Below are 27,340 nucleotides of genomic sequence, written 5' to 3' on the forward strand. Positions count from 1 at the left end.
GTCCATTGTGCATTGCGACGGACTTGGGCTATTCCAGCAGGACTATGCGATACCTACAGGTCCAGAATTAGTACAGAGTGGCTACAGAAACACTCTTTTGAGTTTAAACACTTGCGCTAACTATCAAACTCCCCAGACATGAACAACATTGAGCACATCTGGGATTCCTTACAACGTACTGTTCAGAAGAGATCTCTACCTCCTCGTACTCTTACGGATTTATGGACAGCCCTGCAGGATTCATGGTGTCAATTCCTTCCAGCACTACGTCAGACATTGCATTGTACTTTATGTTAACTTGGGGCCTAGAAACGACAGAGAGGCTCCGTCCCCGCAGCAGCCGCATTGGTCCACAACCCCACGACGACTACCGCAGTCCACTTCACGCCTCTTCCCACACCTAACCACTCTTTCAGGGTTATTGTTCAGTTCGGCCCCAAGTGGAAACCCCCCCCCCCTTCCCCAGGGAACGTCTCACACCAGACGAGTGTAACTCGTATGTTTGCGTGGTAGAGTAATGGTGGTGTATGCGAACGTGAAGAACTTGTTTACGCAGCAATCGCCGACATAGTGTAGCTGAGACGGAAAAATCGAACCAGCCCGCATTCGCCGAGGCAGATGGAAAACCTCCTACAAACCATCCACAGACTGGCCGCCTCACCGGACCTCGACACAAGTCCGCCAGGCGCATTCGTGCTGGGGACCAGGCGCTCTTTCCCAGTCCACAAAGCCGTGCGTTAGACCGCACAGCTTAACTTCAGACATTAGTCGAGTCCGTGCAGCATCGTGTTGCTGCACTTCTGCGTGCTCGCGAGGGCCGTACACGATATTAAGCGTGTGTACCAGCTTCTTTGGCTCTTCAGTTTATCTTACTGAAAGGATAGGGTGTATAGTGTGCTGGTCGTTATTGCATAAACGACATAACAAAATCAACTAGGTTTTTCGAAAGCACAATCGCCATATCAAAAATGGTTCAAATGGCTCTGAGCACTATGGGACTTAACATCTGAAGTCATCAGTCCCCTAGAACTTAGAACTACTTAAACCTAACTAACCTAAAGACATCACACACATCCATGCACGAGGCAGGATTCGAACCTGCGATCGTAGCGGTCGCGCGGTTCCAGACTGAAGCGCCTAGAACTGCTCGGCCACTCCAGCCGGCAATCACCATATCAAACATGCGAAAAGTACAACATGGTTACATTTCAAAATAATCAAAAAAATTCCTGATTATATTGGGTGTGGATATGGGGCACACCCAGGCGACATGGCACAGTGACGCAAAGCAGTGCAAATAGATTCTTGAGCTTCACAAATAAAAGTATATACATAATATTACTAACGATAAAATATATCACCTTTACATCTGAATACATGCAATGGACTTCATGATCACGCAGTAAATAAGGCAGATAAAATTTGGGGCTCAGGAAAGTATTATGCCCCAAAGACATTGAACAGAGTAGATGCATTATTGTGTGGCAGGCATAAGAGAACAGCAGTAAATATTATGGTAAAAACCTCAACACCGCAACTGGACTGTTGATGACTGGAAACTTGTTACCTGGTTGGACGAGTCTCGTTTCAAACTGTATCGAATAGAGGAACATATACGGGTATGAATACAACCTCATGAATCCATGGACCCTGCATGTCAGCAGGGGACTGTTCAAGCTTGTGGAGGCTCTGTAATGGTGTGAGGCATGTGCCGTTGGAATGATATGGGACCCCTGATACTCCTAGATACGACTTTGACTGGTGACACATATGTAAGCATCCTGTCTGATCACCTACATCCATTCATGTCCACTGTGCATTCTGACGGACTTGGGCAATTCCAGCAGGACACTACAACACCCCACAAGTCCTGAACTGCTATATGAGTAAATCATTTCTTAATCTTGCAATGAACATGCTATATAATATCTTACTGATAAGATGAGGTGGACATTGTGGGGCTAAGCATTTTAAAGTAACGCAACTATTTCTTCCCATATCAGACATGACAAGATATTTTTTCTTTATTGTTATTTCACCCCCCAAAATGGGGCAGGCTGGCAGTGGCACAATACGCCGCTCTTCAGCCAAGAGAGGTACAGAAACAACATAGTCACACGAGAAAAGAACACATAACAGAGAATAGTATAAAGTGACGAAAAAAAACAAGAACAAAAATAGATGCGTATAAATTGTAAATTTAAAAACAACATAGACGAGAGCCGCACCCACATGCGACGAATGAACACTGTGAGTCGACACGAAAAATAAAGGAACACCAGTGGGAACACAAACGAATGATGCTGGCGACACTGTTGGTGCTGGTGGAATGTAGCACTGCACATGGCTCTGGAGTAACACTGACACCACAACAAAAACGTTAGGAATCACTGCACCGAAGGGGACCTACCACTGGGTGAAGGGAGGAGGGGGGGGCAGAAAAGGGAGGGGGAGAGACGGTAGGGAGAAATCCAGGAGGGGGTAGGAGGGGCAGTGGAGGGGAGAAGGAAAGGAGCTGGAAGCCAGGGAGAGTGAAAAGGAAAAAGAAGGTGTTTGGCAGGGGAAAAGGAGGAAGAAGGGAGCGGGAAGGTGAAGAGAGAGAGGGAGCCCTGAGGAGGGTGGAGGGAAGGAGTAGGGATTAGATCTGGTAGGAGGGGTAGATGGAAGACATAAGGACATCATCCAGGAAGGGTAGTTGGCGGAAGCCACCTTGGGCGAGTATACGGAGCGTATGGAGATGGAGACCAAGCAGGACACAGTGTACAGGCGCAGCAGCGGGCTAGGGTGGGAGAGGATGGGGGAAACCAAAGGATGGGGGCATCAAGTTTGCGGGAGACGTATAGGCTCCGAATTCGTTCTAGGAACAGGAGGAGATGGGGGACGGGAATCAGATCATAAAGGATCCATGTGGGGGATGGGAGGCGGATTTGGAGGGATTTGTAGTAGATTAGGGGGAGGCGGCAGAGATCCAAGCGGGGTGGGCATAACATAGGATGGAGCGGATGAGTGACTTATAGGTATGTAGGATAGTGGACCAGAAAGGAGTTTGAGGATACAGAGACATTTACGTTTCTTGGCTTAGACTGTGAGGAGATGGGGGTGCAGGAAAGGCGGCTGTCGAGGGTGATGCCAAGGTACTTGAGGGTGGGGGTGAAGACAATGGGGCGGCCGTAGATGGTAACATAGAAATCTAGGAGGTAGAAGGAGGGGATGGTGCAGCCTACGATGATTGCCTGGGTCTTGGAGGGATTGATTGACAAGAGAACCACATTGTTACATTTGAAAATAAGTAAAATAATTTATAGTGGTACAAAGATAAAATAGTGCCATATCACACCTCGTATGGTGAATAAAAGATACCTGAGAAAGATAATACGTATTCGAATGAAGCGAATGGGAAGTATAATGAGAAGAAGGTACTGACGACGGTTACTTAGCACCTAAAAGTGAACTTTTCTATGCTGGCAAAGCTTGTGTATCTGGATGCATGCTTGCGTCTTCAGTGTAGTCTTTGGATATGGCGTAAGTTCGCTGGAGTCCTTTCCCGCCTGTTTTTGACCAGTACGCTGTTCATTACTGATATATGCACTAATCAGGAGTTCTGTTTCATGTGTTCTTACCCTGCCTTTCACATAGCGGTGAATTTAGTGAAAAGTGTTGTATTTATTTTTGTGTTTTACGATGCAGTTTGTATATCATTGAGATGGAGTGTGGGACTCTGACTGGCGCAAGCACTAGAGGCTCACGTCATTTTTATTCCTTTTATCGTTGACTACTGCTGTGCTTACAGCACGTAAATAAGTTTTAGTCCCTTCAGATCCAGATTTTCATGACTTCACTGGAAAGCATATATGTATTATGTTATTGATATGTTGAACCCTGTGTGTATATTGGCTGTAGCTCTTGCCCGATTGAAAATGACCAAAATACTGAAATTGCAATAGCAGACTTTTTAAAAACATACAGTCAAAGGAGTAAATGAAATCGTTCAAACAATAGATGTGGAGATGGTCGCTTGTTCCTCGTTCTGCTCAGTCTACACAGACATATGTAAACCACAACCAACTGCAATCAAAAATTAAATTTCATGGAACAGAATGTCATATATATGTATCTCACCTTCGTAGGCTAGCATAGTCGACGTTTCAGTTAAGTTAATAAGCATATGACATGGCGGGTCTGGAAACATGGTTATGAACAAAAGAGAAGGGTAAACACACTACATGAACATGAAAGAAGAGAACCCTCTTGAGAAAAGATTTAAGCCGTGGGAAAGGAAGTGAGCACGGTACAGGGCCACTCAGTTGCAGGAGATTATCACGCATCCTCTGAGTGCTCGTCTCACAAGGGAATGGCCTAATCCGACATCTCGAAGCAAGCCCTGAATTTTTTTATACAGGAAAAATACACTGAAAGAAAGACTGTGTCAAAATTTTAGCTGCTAAGACGCACAGCAATTATGTTTCTTAAAAAAGCTGAAAATTGACAAATTCGTAGCTCGCCAGGCTGCAGAATTTTACACGCCTAGCGGAGCTGGAGCGCACTGCACCTGGTTGACGGCGCATCGTTAAACAGATAACGCGGCGCGGCACGTTCGTAAATTCTAAAGGGAGTTCCAGTTTTCGTCGATAGTTACTGTTCACTCAAATTTGCAACCCATTTAATATCCATACAGTTGCTTTTGCAGTAGCGTAATGGGTAACAAAGGGGACAAAATTGAATTAATACTCTTTGTATATAACGCTTAGTTTTAAGCAGTGTGCAAACCCTGTTTTACTCCGTAAAATTTGACCTTGAGCTGTGTACGTGGAAGAATGACTTACACGAAGTAATAAATATGCACCAAATTAAACTCGCAAGACTGTGGAACAAAAACTATCCGGAAGATTTACTGTACAGGATGGCCACAAAGTCCCGTTACCCACCATTAATAACCAACATAATCCCCTAAACGTAAATAAATAACACGAACAGCAGTTCTTTAGAGGAGTTTACTTGAGGTATGAACCACGTAGAGCTGCTCGTGAGAGGCAATGCACCGTCACCGATGGAGATCTACTAGACTGGGCTCTCTGAATCACATTTGCGATTAATACTGCTGATTTCAATTTTTTTTCTACCTGGTTAGGGACATTCAAGAAATCATACAGTACAGGAAGTTGCAAAGTAACGAAGTTTACTTCAAGTAAAAGTGCAGAGGAGGAGATTAGTCTTTAACGTCACATCGACAATGAGGTCACTAGAGACGGAAGACAAACTCGTACTAGGAAGGATGGGGAAGGAAATCGGCCGTGCCATTTCAAAGGAACCACCCCGGCATTTCCCTGAAGCGATTTAGGGAAATCACGGAAAACCTAAAACAGGAAGGCCGAATGCGAGTCCAGAGTGCTAACCACTGCGCAACGTCGCTCGGTTAAAGTGTAGAGGAGATGCCATTAATGTACAGCTCACTTGAAGACGGAGCTTGCTGTTACATCCACATCTGCTACGTGTAACGTCGTTAGTCATGTTTCTTCAAAGAAATGCAAGCAAACCGTACTTTACCATCTCAAGGCGATAAATGAGAGAGTCTGTTGTGCAATCGATTAATGGTATGACACATTCATCTACAACAATGAAAATGATAAGTATGAGTAGATTACTGTTTCAACAGCTTTATATCTGTCTCAAGCCATGTTAGGACCAAAAATAAATAAACGACTGTTTAGTTCCAAAAATCTTATAATGGATCTGCCAAAATCTGGAAAAATAGGAAAGAATAATTTTCAACATTTCATTCGAAACAGTTTCTAACCAGTTGCAGAAATTAATTCGTTGCTTTTGTTGGACTCTTGGCCTGGACATAACGATACCTCTACCTTTCAAGAGGAGAACGAAAAGACTGTTAATATAATTCACATTCCACATGGAACATCCCATGTGACTCTCGATAAAGAAGTTTCTCGACGGTAGAAAGTACTTCTAAGAAAACTGTCGGACAATAAAATCCTCAATAGCTCCGTCTCATTTGAGATTTTCAAGAAGTATTTTCTTAAATTTCAGTCGTTTGTGCACAATGAGTCTGAATCGGCACATTTGACGAAATGCTTTACGTATCCTCGGTATACAGCACAATAAGCAGAGCAACGGCCAGGACCATTTGTTACTTCACCGAAATTCTGTCTAAATAAAATCAGTAATTACCGTGACATGCCTGAAAGCATTACTTTTTCTTTCCTCAGGTGTGCCTGGTGTAAGGAAAATGTTTGTTTTCGTCATTCAAATGACACATCGCTGTGTTGTGACGACTATGGGGAATAAACAAGGAGCTTTTTCCTTTATGTGAAACATAAAAATTCCCCGGCTTATAGACTGTTTCACTTTTTACTAAAACGGAGCGAAGTGGCCCAGTGGTTAGCACACTGGACAAGCATTCGGGAGGATGACGGTTCAGACCCGCGTCCGGCCATCCTGATTTAGGTTTTTCATGATTTCCCTAAATCGCTCCAAGCAAATTCCGGGATGGTTCCTTTGAAAGGGTACGACCGACTTCCTTCCCCGTCCTTACCTAATCCTATGGGACCCATAACCCCGCTGCTTGGTCCCCTCTTCCAAAATCAACCAACCAACTGTTACTAAAATATACATTACTCAAACATTATCATAAGAACTGTGCTGTAGGAATTGTTACAAAATGATGTATGTGTACGAAATTTTTCTTTCCATAAATTAAAGTCACGACTGACGGAACTCGTCTGTAATGTAATATCAAATACTGCATTCATTTCCTCTGCTAGTCAGCTATATGAGAATTACATATGCAGCAATTTATCTGTCGATGCCAACTGCCTCTCATTCAAAACACTAATGATACGCGACATTTTTGTATAGTTTAGGTGCTTGAGATCCGCTTGCGTCCCTCCGGACATTAGCACTACACGGTGATATGCTAGCTTGTCACCGCCGATCGCGCGCTAGGCTGGGAGGGCTGTACAAACCGCTGTCATAAGCGGTTCTTCGTGCGATAAAAATAAATAACTTGAACAGTTTCTATAAAATATTTGCAGAGTGTCTTAGCAGCAAAACTTCTGAAAGTGCATTTCCTTCGTTGTGTTCTTCCTGCATAAAAAATTTAAGGGTGGGGTTCGATATGCCGAATTGGAGCATACCCTTGTCAACAGCACGTCTGCGTAAAGCACTGCAGCTGTCGTCCTTTGATAGAGGTTTGAAGCATTATCGTTCATGTGATAGACGAAGCAAATAAAGACGCTAAGCTGCCTGCGGAAGACTGTGCACCTGGTTCTTTCCTTGATCGTAGGCAAATGTTGGCAGCCCAGAGGAATTCTTAATGATGTCCTGATCTCACAGCTGCTCCATACTAATTAAAAGCGAATGGCCTTTGCACGTCGCAGAAGCTACACACTGCGTTCAAGAATGACGCACGTGGTAGTTTCTTTTAACAACTGATCTACTCAACTTACTAGATTTACCAAAACCTAGAGACATCTTCGGCTTTTTTTATGGCAGACCCATTGGGTAATGGTATGGTCTAAGACAAGCAGAAGCTTTAATCTGATCAGTGCGCGAACTTTCTATCATCCTCTCAAAAACAATAAAACAACGCTACAGTGAGAGGGTACACACAAGCCTTGACTGTGCTGCTGTTTCAGGGCTTCCTTTGGTGTAGCGGTTCTGATGAGAGACGGAACGTTGTTATAATGGTATAGACGTGAATATCTGGAGAGAGAAGGAGTCGACAACTTCTTCGATGAACATGAGAGGAGATTAACGAATTTCTGAGTTGGTACACGGAGGGAGATTCATGAAGGACACCGATAGGATGTAAAGGAGATTGTTTAACAAATCCAATGTGGAACTTGGATATTTCAGTAAATTCAGTAAATTGTTCAATCACCAACTTTCTCCTCCGAATGCGAAAATATTTTTCTGACATCGATCTGCATAGGGAGAAACGATCGTCACAATAAAATAAGGGAAATCAGAGTTCGCACGGAAAGATATAGCTGTTCGTTTTCTTCGCGAGAATTATTGTGAAGGTGGTGCGATGAACTCTCTGCCAGGCAGTTAAGTGTGATTTGCAGAGTATCCATGTAGACATAGGTGTAGATGTAAAATATCTATGAAAGTGAATAACATACTTTTTCTCGGGTTGAAGAACAAACTACGCTTCGAACCGTCTAACAGTTTTTCCGTTCTGAATATTATCACATCCCGTTTAAAGTGCAGTTCGCTATACTGTCGAGAAGTATCGTGCTTTCTAAAATAATAGACTCGTATTTTGTAGGGTGGTGGTTCAAATTACGGTCTGTCTTTCTTTTCTCCTCAATCCTTTAACAGAAATAGTGATTTGTCGTTAATTAGCTGGAAGTCGACAAGACGTTAGAACTCAAAAGAAACTTTCTTCTTGTCTTGTTCGACTTATGCCAGTGCATTAGTGTTTACCGCATGAAAAGCTTTGCCTTCAGCAAATGCCTTTTCGCATGAGAAAAAAAATGGTTCAAATGGCTCTGAACTCTATAGGACTTAACATCTGTGGTCATCAGTCTCCTAGAACTTAGAACTACTCAAACCTAACTAACCTAAGGACATCACACACATCCATGTCCGAGGCAGGATTCGAACCTGCGACCGTAGCGGTCCTGCGGTTCCAGACTGAAGCGCCTAGAACTGCACGGCCACAACGGCCGGCCTCGCATGAGAACTCGGAATGTTCTGAGATTGCATAGGTATTAATGATTTGCTGAGAAGCATAGATGTGGTAGCACCAAGTAAAAGCAGTCAACAGCTGCGAAGGGTAAAGTGTTTCCGTTCGTTTCTTTCTGTATATAAAACCATACCTACTGTGTTTCAGAAGAATAAACTGTGAAGGAAAATTTTTTAGAGTTTAAGTCGAGCTAGATCAGTTTGCTGATAGATATATTGCGCTATATAATTTTCATTTTCTTATGCTTCTATTTCCGTACCTTCATATATCACAGTTACAGAAAATTTTCAGTGCGTAAAATTAAATGACAGTGCCGCCCAATTGTTATAGGAGAAAAACGATTGAACAAAATAAATACATCAATTGCAGAGAAAATAATGGGATACGACTGTTCCAACTACACTGACGGGAAAAAATTGCAACACCAAAACATAATTAATGCATAGTAATGAAATTTCGGGAATGCATTTTTCTAGGTAACATTTTTAAGTGATTAACATTGCAAGATCACAGGTAAGCGCGAAATAAGCCACTGAACATGTGAAATGCTCGTACATTAGCAACCGGTGTACTTGTAACCACCAGAGCCGCGTGGGGTAGCCGCATGGTCTGGGGCGCCTTGTCCCGGTCCGCGCGGCTCCCCCGTCAGAGGTTCGAGTCCTCTCTCGAGCATGGGTGTGTGTGATGTCCTTAGCGTAAGTTAGTTTACGTTGTATTAAGTAGTGTGTAAGCTTAGGGGCTGGTGACCTCAGCAGTTTGGTCCCATAAGACCTTACCACAAACATCCATTTTTAACCGCCAGTATGTTGAAGGCAAACATGCATGCATTGTGTTGAACAGGTGCCGGATGTCAGTTTGTCTGATGTAATTCCATGCCCTCATATATCGCAGTTACGGATAATTTTCAGTTCGTAAAAATAAATAACACTGCCGCCTAAGTGTTATAACGGAATAACGATTGTAAGAAATGAATACATTAATGACAGAGAAAACAATGGAATATTATTGTTTGTACTATATCTACGAGGTGTCCCACTTAACTTTGCAGCCCCAAATTACTTTCTGTCCAGAAGCAAAATAAAGGAGGCATCAAGGAAATGTTATTTAGCTACCAGCACATTAGCCAACATGGGAACCTTTCTTGTGATTTTTTTCTTTACGAAGACACAGTACGTCTTTTTTAAATAGCATCCTATATTTTAAATTCGGTACTCCACTTCCTCTCTTCAAGACCTTTTCGAAAAGTACCACGGTGTACCATTCACATAAACATGACGTAACATGAAATCGATTTTGACTCTCCCATACTAGTACACAGTGCAGGTACCTGGGGTAAAGGAACAGGTGCACTTGCTGGCGTTGACAGTAAACAAATGTAAGCACAAGGAAAATGTACACTGGCCATTCATTCTACTGCTTTCAGTTGAGGATTTGTGCGAGTGCAACGTACAACAGCAAAGAGAAGCGAGAAATGCTACCCATCTATCATTACTTCACTACATATAAACGTGATGTAAATAAGAAAACATTGCCATTACTGTTCTGCTTGCATTCTCCATATCTGATTAGATTTCTGAACTATCATACTTACGGGGGTAGGGGGATTCTTCAGGAACACGGTAAGGCCCTCTTTTACTCCTTGCCACAACGTTTGGAGGTTTTGGTTGGGGCATCACATTATAGTGAATGCTCAATGTTGCATACCATTTCTGTTATATAATCGTAATCGTGCGCGTAATCTGTTATAGAAGTTTCAAATCACTCACACGCATTCCCCTTTATTTTTCTACTCTGACAGTTTTTCTACTCTGGCAGTGTAACAAAGCAAGCAACAAAGCTCGGGTAATGCCCCACGACTATTGTAAGAGCGATGTATCATCATGGAAACAAGTAGTGTAAGAATAGGTAACCCTAACTTGTAGAGACGTACGGCAAAATCCTTGTAGCAAATAAATTACTGCACAAAACCAAACCAGACTGGCGGAGCGGGAAAGTCGTTAACTGATTCATGCGCGTCATTACTTAGTTAACGAGGTATTTGGTTTTGTGAAGGAGCAGAGTTTCGTAGACGCTGCTGAGATGATTCACAGCGTGCGCCACGAAAAAAATGTATCGTGTACAAGGGTTGAACAAAAGCGTGAAAACACGAGCGGCAACTGCGCGACGTCCTCGATATGCTGCATGTGTCATAACAGTGTTCCGTGTAGCTGAAACTGCATTATGTCGGAGTTAAGTGGGCAGGTAGTCGGCGCTCGCATGGTGAGTGCCGAGGTAGCCACTGTTTCAATAGACACGGGAAATCGGTAAAACATCATCCGCTGAGTCACAACGCTCACGAAAGCGTGTTGTCGAGTGATCGTCACAGACGGTCATTCGAGAGAATAGCGACGAAAAATAAGAGGAGAACAGCTGCAAAAGTCACTGTAGAGCTGCATGTCGCACCCGCGAACCCTGTTTGTACCAAAACAAGACGAAGGGAGCTCCAGAAGCTGGGAACTGCAGGCCGAGCTGCAATTCCAAATCCACTATCAGTGTTGCAAATGCCCGTAACACGAAAACGTGGCGCCGAAGCCATAAAACCTGGACCACGGAGCAATGGAAGGAAGTCGTTTGGTAGGATGAGTCTCATTTCTCACTTCCCGGCTAGTTTACGTGAAGCACGGCGGCGGTTCGCTGATTATTTGGGCAGCCACATAGTGGTATTCCATGGGCCCCATAGTTACACTGCAACGTCGCATTACTGACAAAGGATTACGTGACCAATTTGGCCTATTCAGGTCCTTCCCACGGTACAATGTTTGTCCCTCAATGGTGACACTTTATTTAATTTATTTGTTTATTGCTCCGTGGGACCAAATTAAGGAGAAGTCTCCGTGGTCATGGAACTAGGCAATACATGGAATTATAACACTATAGTAGAAACAGATAAAATGAAACATAAAAAACATATTCAGGCGATAAGTCTTAAGTTTAAATAAAGAAAATCAACAATGTAACACTGGAATTTGCTTAATATTTTAGCTCTTCCAGGAGCTCCTCGACAGAAAAGAAGGAGTAAGCCATGAGGAAACTCTTCAGTTTAGACTTAAAAGGGTTTGGGCTACTGCTAAGATTTTTGAGTTCTTGTGGTAGCTTATCGAAAATGGGTGCAGCAGAATACTGCACTCCTTTCTGCACAAGAGTCAAGGAAGTGCATTCCACATGCAGATTTGATTTCTGCCTAGTATTAACTGATTGAAAGCTGCTAGCTCTTGGGAATAGGCTAATATTGCTAACAACAAACGACTTTAAAGAAAATAAATACTGTGAGGGCAATGTCAGAATTCCCAGACTATTGAATAGGGGTCGACAAGAGGTTCTCGAACTTACACCACATATAGCTCGAACAGCCCGTTTTTGAGCCAAAAATACCCTTTTTTAATTAGAAGAATAACCCCAAAAAATAATACCATACGACATAAGTGAATGAAAATATGCGAAGTAGACTACTTTTCGTATTGAACTGTCACTTATTTCAGATACTGTTCTAATGGTAAATAAAGCAGCATTTAGTTTCTGAACAAGATCCTGGACGTGGGCTTTCCACAACAGCTTACTATCTATCTGAACGCCTAGAAACTTGAACTGATTCGTTTTGCTTATAATATGCCCATTCTGTCTGATCAAAATATCTGTTCTTGTTGAATTGTGAGTTAGAAACTGTAAAAACTGAGTCTTACTGTGATTTAGCATCAAATTATTTTCCACAAGCCACAAACTTATTTCATGAACTACATTATTTGATACTGTTTCTATATTACAACAAGATTCTTCACTACCAAGCTGGTGTCATCAGCAAACAGAAGTATTTTTGAATCGCCTGTAATACTAGAAGGCATATCATTTATATAAATAAGAATCGGCAATGGCCCCAGCACCGACCCTTGGGGAACGCCCAACTTAATAGTGCCACATTGGGACTGAACATCACTACCACTCTCAATATTGCGGAGAATTGCCTTCCGCTTTCTGTTCTTACAGTAAGAGGCAAACCAATTGTAAGCTACTCCCCTTACTCCATAATGGTCCAACTTCTGCAGTAATATTTTGTGGTCAACACAGTCAAAAGCCTTCTTTAAATAAAAGAAAACACCTAGTGTTCGCAACCTTTTATTTAATCCGTCCAAAACCTCACATAGAAAATAGAATATTGCATTTTCAGTTGTTAAACCATTTCTAAAATCAAACTACATTTGGCAGCAAATTATGTGAATTTAAACGCTCCAGTAACCTTGTATATACAACCTTCTCGATAACTTTAGCAAACATCGATGGCATAGAAATAGATCTAAAATTGTCAACATTATCCCTGTCTCCCTTTTTATAAAGTGGCTTCACTACCGAGTACTTTACTCGGTCAGGAAACCGACCACTCCTAAAGTAAAAGTTAGAGATACGGCTAAGTACTGGGCTAACATACATAGAACAATACTTCAGTATTCTGCTAGATACCCCGTCATATCCACGAGAGTTCTTGGTCTTTAGTGATTTAATTATTAACTCAATCTCCTTCTTGTCAGTATCATGGAGGAGCATTTCAGGTAACAGTCTCGGAACACTTTTTTCTATGAGTGCTATGTGATTCCCTGTTGGGACTAGGTTTCTATTTAGTTCACCTGCTATATTCAGAAAGTGATTATTAAATACTGTACATATATGCGACTTATCAGTAACACGGACATTCCCACTAAGCACTGATTCTACAGGGTATCCCAGCTATCTTGTCCACCCAAAATATCTCTGGAACAATAACAGCTATTGGAAAACGACTTTCACCGGTATCAAAGTAGGGCTGGGGCCCATGAATGTACATGTTTGGAAACATTCTAAAACGAAAGCATATGTGTTTTTTAACACAAACTTATGTTTTTTTTTAAATTGACCTCCTATATTTTTTCTAAAGCAATCCATAGCATGACAAAGCACATACACAATGGCGTTGATTTCATCGCAATATTCCCATTACATCCCGAGATATTAAGACGCGATGTGATTGACATGCGTAATCACACTTCCAAACTTATCAAGAGGTCCGAAACAAATAATACGGTCTGCTGCCATCCTGCTGCGATTACGGGCAGCATGGGGTTCACGCCTGAGCCTCAGGACGTGCGCTACCAGCGCATGTTGGATGTTTCAAGCGTCAACTTCGCGTCTCAATATCTCGGGATGTAATGGAAATATCGCGATGCAATCAACACCATTGTGTATGTGCTTTGTTATACTATGGATTGCTGAAGAAAAAATATAGGAGGTCCATTTAAAAAAAACATAAGTTTGTGTTAAAAAACACATATGTTTTCGTTTTAGAATGTTTCCAAATACGTACACTCATGGGCCCCAGCCCTACATTGATACCGATGAAAGTCGTTTTCCAATAGCTGTTATTGTTCCAGAGATATTTTGCGTGGACAAGATAGCTGTGTCACCCTGTATACCGAGCGAGGTGGCGCATTGGTTAGACACTGGACTCGCATTCGGGAGGACGACGGTTCAATTCCGCGTTCGGCCATCCCGATTTAGGTTTTCCGAGATTTCCCTAAATCGCTCCAGGCAAATGCCGGGATGGTTCCTTTCAAAGGGCACAGCCGACTTCCTTCCCCGTCCTTCCCTAATCCGATGAGACCGATGACCTCGCTGTCTGGTCTCCTTTCCCAAACAAACCAACCAACACCCTGTATATCCTCGACCTGTCTCTTCAGACCAGCGACTTCGTTTACGACTGACCATATGGTTTTAATTTTATCCTGAGACTTAGCTATTCTATCTGCATACCACATACTTTTTGCCTTCCTAATAACATTTTTAAGTACCTTACAATACTGTTTGTAATGGGCTGCTGCATTTAGATTTTGCCTGTTTCTAACGTTTTGATATAACTGCCACTTTGTTCTACAAGATATTCTTATCCCTCTAGTCAGCCACCCAGGGTGCCTGTTTGTGTTAGTACCCTGTTTTGAACGTTATAACGCAAAGCAACTTTCAAAGATCACGAGAAAAGTCTTGAGAAAAGCATTAAATTTATCATCTACTGTATCAGCGCTATAAACATCTTGCCACTCTTGTTCCTTGATAAGGTTTACAAAGGTCTCTGCAGCAACTGGATCAGCTTTCCTAAACAGTTGATAACTATATTTAACATGTGTTGCAGCACAAAAACCTTTTAGAGTTAAAATTTGTGCATCATGATCTGAAAGGTCGTTCACCTTTTTGTTATCAGAATGCCCTTCTAGCTAATGAGGAAGGAATAAAAATGTTGTCTATGGTTGCTCTACTGTTCCCTTGCACTCTCGTTGGAAAGAATACGGTTTGCATAAGATTATGTGAATTAAGGAGGTCTACCAGCATCCCTTTCCTTGCACAATCACTTATACAATTAATGTTGAAGTCACCACATATAACAAACTTTTTGTATTTCCTATAAAGTGAACCAAGAGCCTCCTCTAGCTTTAGCAAAAATGTTGTGAAGCCGGAGTCTGGGGATCTATAAATAACAACAGTTAGAAGTTTAGCTCCATTAAATTTTACCACACCTGCACAACATTCAAACACCTTTTCAGTGCAGTACTTTGAAACATCAATTGTCTCAAATGGGATGCCGTTTTTCACATACATGGCTACTCTCCCACACCGCAAAGAGCTCCTAGAAAAGCTGCCAGCCAGCCTGTATCCTGGTAAAGGAAGCCTCTGAATTATCTCCTTATTTAAGAAGTGTTCAGATATACCAATAATTTCAGAGTCAGCGTCTATAAGCAGTTCACTAACTTTATCTCTAATACCTTGTATATTTTGATGAAATATACTAATTCCCTCATTACTCGGATACCTAAGCTTTGTCAAAAGTGGTTCCTTTGTTAGAGAGATTTCCCTTAAGCAGGAATACCTATAAGCTGACTTCAATCTAAGAAAGGTACAGCTCTAACACCCACAACTGCAGGAATTTTCCCAGCAGTGATCCCACCACCCCCACCTATGCTTCACCTATGAGCTTTGCCAACCTCCCCTTCCCATACCTGTTGAGGTCCAGACCATGTCTAGTGAAACCCGTCCTGCTGATACACTCCACCGACACCACTGAAATGTGACTCATGCTTTCTGTCATCAGCGCATCCCCAAGTCACATGTTATTATGCCTGACGGCTCAATTAAGATGAGGCCGATCGTGACGCTGAAATAGTTCCACGAAATGCACATTCGTGTTGCCAGTCTGAATGGCTATCTTTTCCAGGTCATCATCTATGTCATACTCCCCATTCCTATCAATACTATTACCAGCCCCACCCACTATCACTACCTGATCCTCTTTAGTAAAATGCTAACAGTCACCTGAGCCAATCCTGCATTATGCTTAATAATGCTGGTGACCTGGTACTCACTCCCGAACACTTGCTGCAACTGCTGGCCTACACCTCTGCGATGAGAACTACCTAACAGCAGAACCTTCTTCTTCCTCTTCGACTTTGCAACTGTCCTAGCCACCGTAACTGCTGAGGTCTGCAGCATACTTCCTACATCTACAGCTACTAGAGATACATCTCCATTAGACTCTGACAGTTGGTCATATCTATTGCAAACACCAATAGTAAAACTATCTGAAAATCTTCTTCTCCTAGCAGATCTCTTGCCAACAGCCAGCTCCCATTTCCTCCGGTGCGTTTTTCAACTGCACCTGAAGGGCACAGATCTTACGCTCCTAAATAAAACCACTATACCCACACAAATAATTAGTACTTAGCATTCGATGAGCCGCTACAGCTGCAACTGGTCAGCGCGGAATGTAATCACAGGTAAGAGGTTAAGTTGCTCGATACGAAACACTCACAAATATCAGGCCACAGCACAGGAAAGGCAGAGGTGAATGAAGAAAACACTAATAAGTCACTTATATAGTAAATAATATCACAGAAACCGTTAAAACATGTATCAGAAACCTAAAAATATATAAAAACTTAAAGAGCGATGTCACACGCAGTCACTCGCTATGACGTCACTGTGTTCCAAGACGACAGGGGCCCCGTTCACACACGGGTTTTGTGTGGATTGTAGCAACTCGCCTCGCCACCAGTCACCAGACCACGCTATTATTGACCACTTGTGGTCTATACAGAGAAGGATGTGTGATCGCTATCCACCTTCATTATTTTGCAGGACTCTTGGAGACCACACAAGACATATATTTATCCATCACGAGACAGCTGGAAGCCCGTTTCGAATGCCAACGGTTTTCATACACCGTATCAAACATGGTAATGCGTTGTGTCTACATCCTGTATCACTTTCTCCTACTTCTGTCCTTAGATGTTGCACACATAGGAGTTTTTTTCCATTTCTAAATTTTAACCTCGAAGACTAAGTACAGAGCCCTAGCCTGGATATGATCACAATCTCTCTTGTGAGGAATTTGATCTTAAATCTGGTTAGGATCCATTTATTGCGATTTCGCCGTAAGTACTCCACACCAGTTACTTTGGGCACTTGGTTGTTCACCTCAGAAATTTCGTGGCAAAAAGAAGAGAGGATATTAGGATTTAACGTCACGTCGACGAAGAGTTATTTATTGTCCGTCTCCATTGCTTTAATTTTTCAAATTGCTTGATGTCGTTTCAGCATGAACCATCATCAGATTCGTAAATAAAAGTAAAATACTTAAGCAAATACTACACGAAATGCAACGTTATTATCATACCATACCATCAACATCAAATGTACCAGAAAGTGTGCCGGTTAGAAGAGTAACCTATCAAACTTATCAGAAACATTTTCGTGCTACGCCAGAAGATAAACTAGTGATGTTACTGATATATAGCCTGTAAGGCACGGCACCGACCATCATTCCGGTTACAGATTTTTGTGACGTTTTTATAATTATTCTACCCTTGACAAAAACAAATTTCAATCAAGTGCTTCCAAGAACAGTTTATCAAAAAACAAACAATAATTATTATTAACTCACTGTGAGTTTCCATTTTTCATACATATGTGAAAAATGTACCAGGCCCCAGATATTTGCTGTTGCCTTTCCAGCTATATAATAAAGTGGATACTACTAAACAACTTTTTCATCCTGTGATGTAAATTCTGCTGATAAGATGGATAAGCCGGTCGCTGTGGCCGAGCGGTTCTACGCGCTTCAGTCCGGAACCGCGCTGCTGATACGGTCGCAGGTTCGAATCCTGCCTCGGGCATGGGTGTGTGTGATGTCCTTAGGTTAGTAAGGTTTAAGTAGTTCTAAGTTCTAGGAGACTGATGACCTCAGATGTTAAGTCCCATAGTGCTTTGAGCCATTTGAACCATTTGAAGATGGATAGGTTACTCCTGTGACCGACACATTTGAAGTTTGAGGGTATAGCATGATAACAACGTTGCATTTCGCAGAGTATTTGTGGTACGTAACTGAATAATAGATCAAGCGCCAATAAACTGATTTAGAATAATCAACAAAATGTGTATAGCACTTATACAAAAGCAGTGTTGGAGATCACTACACAAATACGAAAACTGCACAGGTTTCTTGTCCTATATGTGTTTTTATTCTACGTAATTAGGTTTAACAACAAAATGATACAAAATCCGAAAAATGAAACGTTCTGTATGCAATGGCTTTAACATAAATAACGATACAAATGCCATCATTCCCATTTCAACTCATTTCACAAGGTTCTCGTAAAAATTCATTTTCTCCTCTAGAGCTAAATCCCTTCTCTTTTCTTCACACACCTAAATTCTCAGTGCAGTATTGCCAGATGCATCTGTTGGAGATCAGAAGGCTTCTCCTTCATCTTCAAGCTGTGCTGTTCCTTGAACTCTTCAGCTGCACTAATACTTGCCCGAATTTGCAGTACTCCTAGCTGCTCAGCGGTCAGTCTGGCCCATTGTGCTTTTGAAATACACTTTGATAAACTTCACATAATTTTCAGCAGCTGACATAAAGAAGTAAAAATCTGCTTTTTCATAACAGTCTCTGTGAATGATGTTGTGTGCGTAGCTTCAGTTAAAAGGCGAACTACACTGAAGGGCCAAAGAAACTGGTACACCAGACTAATACCGTGTAGGGTCCCCACGAGCACGCAGAAGTGGCGCAACACGACGTGGCATGGACTCGACTTATGTCTGAAGTAGTGCTGGAGGGAACTGACACCATGAATCCTAGACGGCTGTCCATAAATCCGTAAGAGTACGATGGGGCTGTGATCTCTTCTGAACAGCACGTTGCAAAGCATCCCAGATATTTTGGTGGCCAGCGGAAGCGTTTAAACTCACAATAGCGTCTCTGGAGATGCTTGAGCGCCTCTTTACCTAGAATAGCACTATTGTCTTTTCAAGTACACTTCTTTCTTTCGCTGCGTAGTTTTTTCCTTTCACTTTGAGCACTACCTTCACCTCTCTTCCTCCGTTTAGTTGCAGTTTTCCTTTCTATTTTGCAATATTGTGTATTAAGCATCTGTAATAATCACTTAAGCAATGTCCAAAACCTAACAGAGAACAGAAAGTTGGAGCATGATTCTTTGTTTAAACTTCGATGTTGGCATCTTCAAATTTTGTAGTAGACGTTGGTGTCAGCTGTAAACACTGTTTCCCGCTGTTCTGGCGCTTGTACCAGAATGTATGTTATTGCCCTCGGCGTTTACAGCGGAATTTCACCAATAACTCAAATTTTCAAGTTTTGGAGCTTGACCCGTTATTTACTTAGAGGCCGCATTTGTTGATTAGTTATTTTACTTGTATTTAAAGATATGAGTGCCGTTCTTGTTGAACCGAATCCAGGAATCTTAAAAAATGACATCAATAAAGCAAGCTGCGGATTTTCTCCGAGGTCATTATGTCGATTTTTGCGACGACGATGTCATTACAAACCGGTATTGGACTCAATAAACCATGGGGCCGTGTCCTTTTTCAAATGAACTAGAGCAGCATTTGCTTTAACCAGTTTAGATAAACCACGGAAAACCAAGGTCTGGATGGCCGGATGGAGATTTGAAGCACCCGAAGCCTTGCTCGCAGCTCATACTCCGTGCCTCAGTGGTGTGGCGACCGCGGCTGCAAGCACTCATGGATGTGAGGCGCAGCGGTCCCGGATTCATAAAAAAAGAAATGGTTCAAATGGCTCTGAGCACAATGGGACTTAACTTCTGAGGTCATCAGTCCTCTAGAACTTAGAACTACTTAAACCTAACTAACCTAAGGACATCACACACATCCATGCCCTAGGCAGGATTCGAACCTGCGACCGTAGCAGTCGCGCGGTTCCAGACTGTAGTGCCTAGAACCGCTCGGCCACTCCGTCAGGCCCGGATTCATCCACTGCCATATTATTACCTCGCTCTAAATAACGATTGCTAGCCTCACTTTGCACCGCGTGGCAGGGTTAAAACTGTCACTATTTATTTATTTAGCGTATGACGTTACATGCATGTAGGTGTGCAGACTTAATACACGGAAACTACACTAACGTTTAAAACCAGCCGGCCGGAGTGGCCGTGCGATTCTAGGCGCTACAGTCTGGAACCGAGCGACCGCCTCAGAAGTTAAGTCGCATAGTGCTCAGAGCCATTTGAACCATTTTTGTTTAAAAGAATTAACACATTTTCACAAAAACAGTAAGCGCATAAAAGAAATTATATGTCAACCTCAAAATGTTCATTCTATTCTATCGCCGATGCAGCTGTGTCCAGGTAGTCAGTCCAGTTTCCTTATCAGAACGTAAAAAAACACTCGGGGGGGGGGGGGGGGGGATAATGGATGGACTGCCTCGGAGCGCCACAATCGTAGTCCCGAAATGTTATTCTTGCCCAGTTTTCTAGTGAATCTGCGCAGATGCTATCCCCAGAGCGCACCCGGTTTAGTGCCATTTTGAAGTAGTTCAGCCAGACGTAAAGACGGTTGGCGGGAATTTAGACGTCTGCGGCTTAGTTGGATTGGTAGGCCTAGATTCTTTCAACACTTTTTCTAAATTCGCAAAGAAGAGCCTCTTTTCTGCGTATCTCCGGAGCTAACAATTCAACTACTTTAAAAGACTCATAGCTCCAGCTACTAGACAGGAAAAAATACATGGCAGACAGTGACTACACTGCCCCCCAGCTGCTTCCTAGCAACCTCCGCCAATAACCTTCTCCATTAACAAAACAGGAAAACAAAATTCGAAGAGAGCAAAAGACGCGTAAATACACACTTGAGATATACGAGCAGTAGGTCGCTCTTTAAAATCAGTCGCTATTTAACCAAGCTTTGGAGCTGCTCAAACGTGGCTTTTGATTCGGGAAATAAGTCCAGGATGTTCTCAAGATCATCATTTAAGTATAACTTAATTTGCTAAATCAGCAGTCAGATGTAAAACTTGTTGAATCCTGCCTAGTCGTCAAATAAGGGGTGTCTAGAAACCCGCTTTCTCGGATCGCTAGACAACAATTCAAGCAAATCGTATTAATGAGTTGTATTACGAAAAGTACATGTTAATACTTAACCTTGTGCTAAACAGATATGACGCAAGTGTAGGGTGATAGACAAAATCGACAATGTTCTTTAGTATATACAGTTCGTAAGTCACCCGTCTCGTAGTGCGTAATCTTGATGCTCCTGTAGAACTAGGCCGCGACCAGTCGGCGCTGTGCTTATGTTCTCTTCGCATAGACGCCACTGCCGTCGCGTTGTCGTCCTGGAGAGCGGTCGGTCAGCGTGCAGTTGACAGACGTCTTCTTCACAGCCCCCTCTGCTCTCTCGTTTCCGTCCGGCGTATCGGCGCTTGACTTTACGACGTAACAAATTCAAATGTGTGTGAAATCTTATGGGACTTAACTGTTGAGGTCATCAGTCCCTAAGCTTGCACACTACTTAACCTGAGGACAAACACACACACCCATGCCCGAGGGAGGACTCGAACCTCCGCCGGGACCAGCCGCACAGTCCGTGACTGCAGCGCCTTTTAGACGGCTCGGCTGATCCCGCGCGGCTCGCCGTACCAAAACTGGCTCATATGGACGACTGTCCACAGTGAACGCCGAATGACAGCTCCCTGTTTTGACTAGAGGCCATCGACTGAACACTGCGATAAAGGGACGGGCTTTTATGCACGAACTATATCGTTATTAATGGCGAAAACTGACACGGTTGAACGTGTACGTTGACAGAAGCAAAAATTGTTGGAGCAATTATGGGTTCTAAAACGAGCATTTGGCGAGATAATTGGAAATATGTGGCTCCGAGAAGTGACTGTTTTTGATACGAAACATTGTCTTAGTACAAATGTATTTAAAATGTGAAGTATTTGATGAAGCACCCAAAGTTTACCTATGGCCTGCTTCGACAAGTATAAAGTACTACATTAGCACGTTACCTTTCACAATTACTGTACACTCGTACATGTCAAAGGAGGCGTTCCGTGGGATTTGGATGCAGTAGTGCACTCGTCTCAGCAGAGAAATACGATGATTTTTTTCAAACGTAGCCGGAAATTCTCGTAAATCTGATAAGACTCTACAGTTTGTTGCTGCAGGTCTTCAACCGTATGGGAGCGCTGTGCACTTCGTTTTTGAGGTCATTTGACACGACCCCGTGTGGAAAAATCTAGAGGGTTGGAGTGGTCGAGGTGTTACGTCACTTACCGATACCAGCCCACGGGGGCACGGCAACAGAATTGTAAGTTTCCGCCTGACGCCGACGGTAGTGGAGCGGGATCTGGTGGAACCGAGAATGCGCGGCCGCTGCGCCACACGTGCGGTGGCTCGGTCCTCTACCGCCGCAATACAGGAAGCCGCTCAGCCCACTCGCTCTCGAGAGCCACTTCTCTCCAGAATGCGACGACTCCATGCTTCGTGCCTTTATATGGCGAGCCTCGCCATGGTTGTCCAAATGTGTGTGACCGAGCGAGGTGGCGCAGTGGTTAGCACACTGGACTCGCATTCGGGAGGACGACGGTTCAATCCCGTCTCCGGCCATCCTGATTTAGGTTTTCCGTGATTTCCCTAAATCGTTTCAAGCAAATTCCGGGATGGTTCCTTTGAAAGGACACGGCCAATTTCCTTCCCAATCCTTCCCTAACCCGAGCTTGCGCTCCGTCTCTAATGACCACGTTGTCGACGGGACGTTAAACTCTAACCACCACCAAAATCAAATGTGTGTGAATTCCTATGGGACCAAACTGCTGAGGTCATCGGTCCGCCGGCTGGTGTGGCCGATCGGTTCTAGGCACTTCAGTCTGGAACCGCGCGACCGCTACGGTCGCAGGTTCGAATCCTGCCTCGGGCACGGATGTGTGTGATGCCCTTAGGTTAGTTAGGTTTAAGTAGTTCTAAGTTCTAGGGGACTGATGACCTCAGATATTAAGTCCCATAGTGCTTAGAGCCATTTGAACCAAATCAGCGGTCCTTAGACTTACACACTACTCAAACTAACTTACGGTAAGGACAACACACACACCCGTGCCCGAGGCAGGACTCGAACTTCCGGCGGGAGCACCCTACTTGACATCGTTAGTTGGACTCTATTTGTTATTACTTCGTACGTTTGGAGAAATACAAATTAATTAAATCTTCTGTTTGTCGTTTTAACTTGTTCTGCTCCCGTCCAGTTTTCCTGCGACGACAGTTGCCGGATCACTGTGTAGCAGCTCTCCTTACCGTTGTGTACGAAGTTGTACACAACACGAGGTACAGGCCTGGCTCGACGTATTCGTGTCAGATGGTACTAGCGCGTTACATCGGCAGAAAATGTGCCGGTGCTCACCGTGCGGGACTCACATTCCCCAGCCACGGACTACGGCTGAAACTCGAGACTAATTAGACGGGAACATATTAGAAAGGTTTACCCCTCAGACAAATTTTTACTCACTAGGACAATATTTCGTACGGAAGTGAGTGGCTGCACATCCGCAATTATCTCGCAAATCGTTGGTTGACAAGTGCCCCTGTTGGCAGGTGGCGGACACGCCGCAGGAGATCCCGTTCCTGTCGATCCTGCAGCACCTGCTGCGCGTGGACCCGCGCGAGCCCATCAGCGACCTGGTGTGGGACGCGGCCGAGCGCCTCGTGCACCGCGCCACGCTGCTCGAGTCCCGCTGCGACGCGACGCGCCTGCTGCGGTCGCCCAGCGTGAGCGCCGCCGGCAACAAGGCGCAGGCGGGCTGCCACTGCGCCTGCCACTCGTCGCGCAAGCAGTCGGCCGCCTCGCCGCCGCCGCCGCCCCCGCCGCCGCCCGCCGCCGCCGCCGCCGCCGCGCCCGCCTGCCCGCCGCCTCCGCCGCCGCCGCCGGGCCCGCCCCCGCCGCCCCCGCCGCCCGCCGCCGGCGTCGCGCCGCCCATGGGGGGAGCGCCGGTGCCGCCGCCGCTGCTGGCCCCGGCCAGCGCGCCGCCGCCGTGCAGTCCGGAGCCCACGGACTGCGCCGGCAAGCTGCTGCCGCAGCAGGAGACGCCCACCCCCCGCGCCAAGATGAAGACCATCAACTGGAACAAGATCCCCAACCACAAGGTACGTTCACAGTGGCACCGAACATCGGCCACCACAGACGTCCAATCTCCTTCGTCAGTTTTTGGCGGGATCGAGGGGGTTAAAAAATAAGGAATTATGCGAACGGGACGGAAATCGATAGATGTTATGTACCGGCTGATCAAAAAGTCAGTATAAATTTGAAAACTGAATAAATCGCGGAATAATGTAGATGGAGAGGTACAAATTGACACACGTGCTTGGAATGACATGGGGTTTTATTAGAACCAAAAAAAATACAGAAGTTCAAAAAATGTCCGACAGATGGTGCTTCATCTGATCAGAATAGCAATAATTAGCATAACAAAGTAAGACAGTGCAAAGATGATGTTCTTTACGGGAAATGCTCAATATGTCCACCATCATTCCTCAACAATAGCTGCAGTCGAGGAATAACGTTGTGAACAGCACTGTAAAGCATGTCCGGAGTTATGGTGAGGCATTGGCGTCGGATGTTGTCTTTCAGCATCCCTAGACATGTCGGTCGACACGATACACCTGCGACTTCAGGTAACCCCAAAGCCAATAATCGCACGGACTGAGGTCTGGGGACCTGGGAGGCCAAGCATGACGAAAGTGGCAGCTGAGCACACGATCATCACCAAACGACGCGCGCAAGGGATCTTTCACGCGTCTAGCAATACTTTTTTTTTGTTCTAATTCCAAGCATGTGTGTCAATTTTTTCCTCTCTATCTACATTATTCCGTGGTTTATTAAGTTTTAAAATTTATACTGACTTTTTGATCACACGGTACATGTACAAACAGACAATGATTAGAATTTCAGAAAAATTTGGTGATTTATTCGAGAGAAAGAGCTTCACAAATTGAGCGAGTCAATAACGATTTGGTCCACCTCCGGCCCTTATGCGAGCAGTTACTCGGTTCGGTATTGACTGTTAGAGTAGCTGAGTGTCCTTTGTGTAAAAGGCAGCTGTATTACACCTATAAAACTGTTACACTTGTCACTACAAATAGGAAATTAGAAAAGAAAAATACTCGATTTAAGAAGGGCGATAGAAAAAGAAGGGGTAGTTTGAGTAGTAGATGTCCCTTAACCTGCGCTGCGCAGGAATGAGATCTCGGAATGTGACGTCAAGCCCGATACCCTGTGCAGTATCTGTCAAGGTTACTTACTAAGGTGTATTAATATGCTAGTCTACTCAATTCTAGGTTCTACATGGCGGCTGTAAATTATGTAACAAAGCGTTACTATTGATGTATGTTGTGTATGCTACATTTTGTGTCCCTTCGTCTGTTTCTTCATGTGTGTACTCCTGTTCTAACTTACGCTACATGCTTAAAAACCTGCCATTATTGTAACACTTTTAACGTGACGCTTGGTACAGCTTGTACAATAACTAGCCACGATTATAGGATAATATATTTCTCTCTGGTTTGATCTATGTGTAATGCTCCTATATTCGGGTGTGCACATGTTCTTCTTTCCGTGTTATGTCCTCTGTGTCGGTTCTGGAGGAGTCCTCATCTGAACTTACCTAGTCGTAGGTTTTTTATGTCTGCTACGATGCCTGTAAGGTCTCATTTGTTTATGATCTCATTTGTTTATAGTTGGTGTATTCTGTTTTGGAGATGTAGTCTGTTAGTTCGTTGGTTGTCCTGATTAGTGTGAGTCCCTATGTATGTGTTATAGCGTTTCTGCTGTGATTCCTCTTCGACCTATGCGTCACTACTGTGGTCTCCCTTATACATCCGTGTCTACACTAACTGTTTAATGTGCGTCAGCATTACTGAGAACCCCACAAGAGTTGGGATTTCATGCACTGACACAAAAAGGGAAGTGTTACACCATGAAGTACTATTCTGATATTTCTCAACCTTTGTGGAGATGACTTTCATGTAACGGATATTGAATGATGAAACTTTCGTTCCACTGAGGAATGATGTCGATCATCAGCATCAGTATAAGGTGAAACTGCCCACAGGCACGAGCACACTTTTGTATTCGTATGTAATCAGATGACCTAAGAATGTTGTCTTGAGGAATTTCTTATCCCTGAAATTTCTTATCCCGCGTCCATTCATTAGGACTATGCTGCATGGTGGCTGGTATGGAAGTATACGTCTTCCCATTCCCTCCTAGACATTCCCCACGGGTGACAGACAACGGGACCGGGCACACTGGCCAAGGATCCGTGCTTTCCTCGAGGCGTTGGTGGTATGAACTGCAGTATGGGCTCTTGCACTATCCTGACAGAACATTCCTATTTGTACCCTAAACATGGAGCACACGTTAACATTGTTTACCAATCTTCTGAATTACACGCGAGCGTTGTGCCTCGTTTCAATAATTACCAAATCATTCTTGTTGTCACGTCCAGAAACTCTCCATACCATAACTCCAGGAGCTGCAGAGGTATGCGTCTCGGAAATCGCTGCTTCGTGTGACCCTCCCGCAATCTCTATGGAATGTCGCGGCTGTCTATCATTCAAAAAAAAAAAAAAAGGTAACACTTATCTCTGGATATCACAGAATGCCAGTCAACGCCCCAGCTCATTCTGGCTCTACACCATACAAGCCTCTGTTTTCTCTGGTATGACCTCAGCATTATGCATTTGTCGAATGGCAACTCGAGGTCTCAACCCGACTTCCAGTACTCTGTTCCCTACGGTTTTTGGTGATACTCTTCCTGTAACCTCTATGTATATTTCACATGTTGACATCCTACGCATGTATTTGTCATAGCCAACAGAACAATCCTATGATCTTCTTGTGGTGTTAGCCCTTATTGAAGAATCTGGACATGTTCACCTGAGTCTGTCTTCAACACGTGTCTTGCAGCCACTACTGTACAGCCCACCAGCTGTGCGATCTGACAGTGTGATGGTCCCGTGTCCATCATGTCAATGATTCTACTTTTCTCAAAGTCGGAGAGATGGCGATAAGATGCAAGTGCACATATCCTGGACATACTGTGTTGCAATATCCACCTGAAAATCTCCGATAACTTTAGACATAGCAAACAACCATTTTTCATCTGAAGGGATGGTTCTTTTTCTGTTCGGCAAATACCGAAAATAAAGTATCATACGGATGAAAATTTAATCAGCATATCCCACTTGTATGTAAATATGGGGTATCAGTTTATTAGAAATCTAT

General features: G+C 43.8%; 1 protein-coding gene across 2 annotated transcripts in view; it reads left to right on the forward strand.

The window, feature by feature from the left end:
• LOC126298492 (uncharacterized) overlaps positions 1-27,340 on the forward strand; it is a 1,054,904-nt gene that overhangs the window by 946,739 nt on the left and 80,825 nt on the right. For both annotated transcript variants that reach the window (XM_049989828.1, XM_049989829.1), the window contains one exon: positions 23,653-24,201. In XM_049989828.1, coding sequence (XP_049845785.1) covers positions 23,653-24,201 — 549 coding nt within the window. The remainder of the gene's footprint in view (positions 1-23,652; positions 24,202-27,340) is intronic.

Source organism: Schistocerca gregaria, chromosome X (assembly GCF_023897955.1).
Source record: "Schistocerca gregaria isolate iqSchGreg1 chromosome X, iqSchGreg1.2, whole genome shotgun sequence".
Lineage (NCBI taxonomy): Eukaryota > Metazoa > Arthropoda > Insecta > Orthoptera > Acrididae > Schistocerca > Schistocerca gregaria.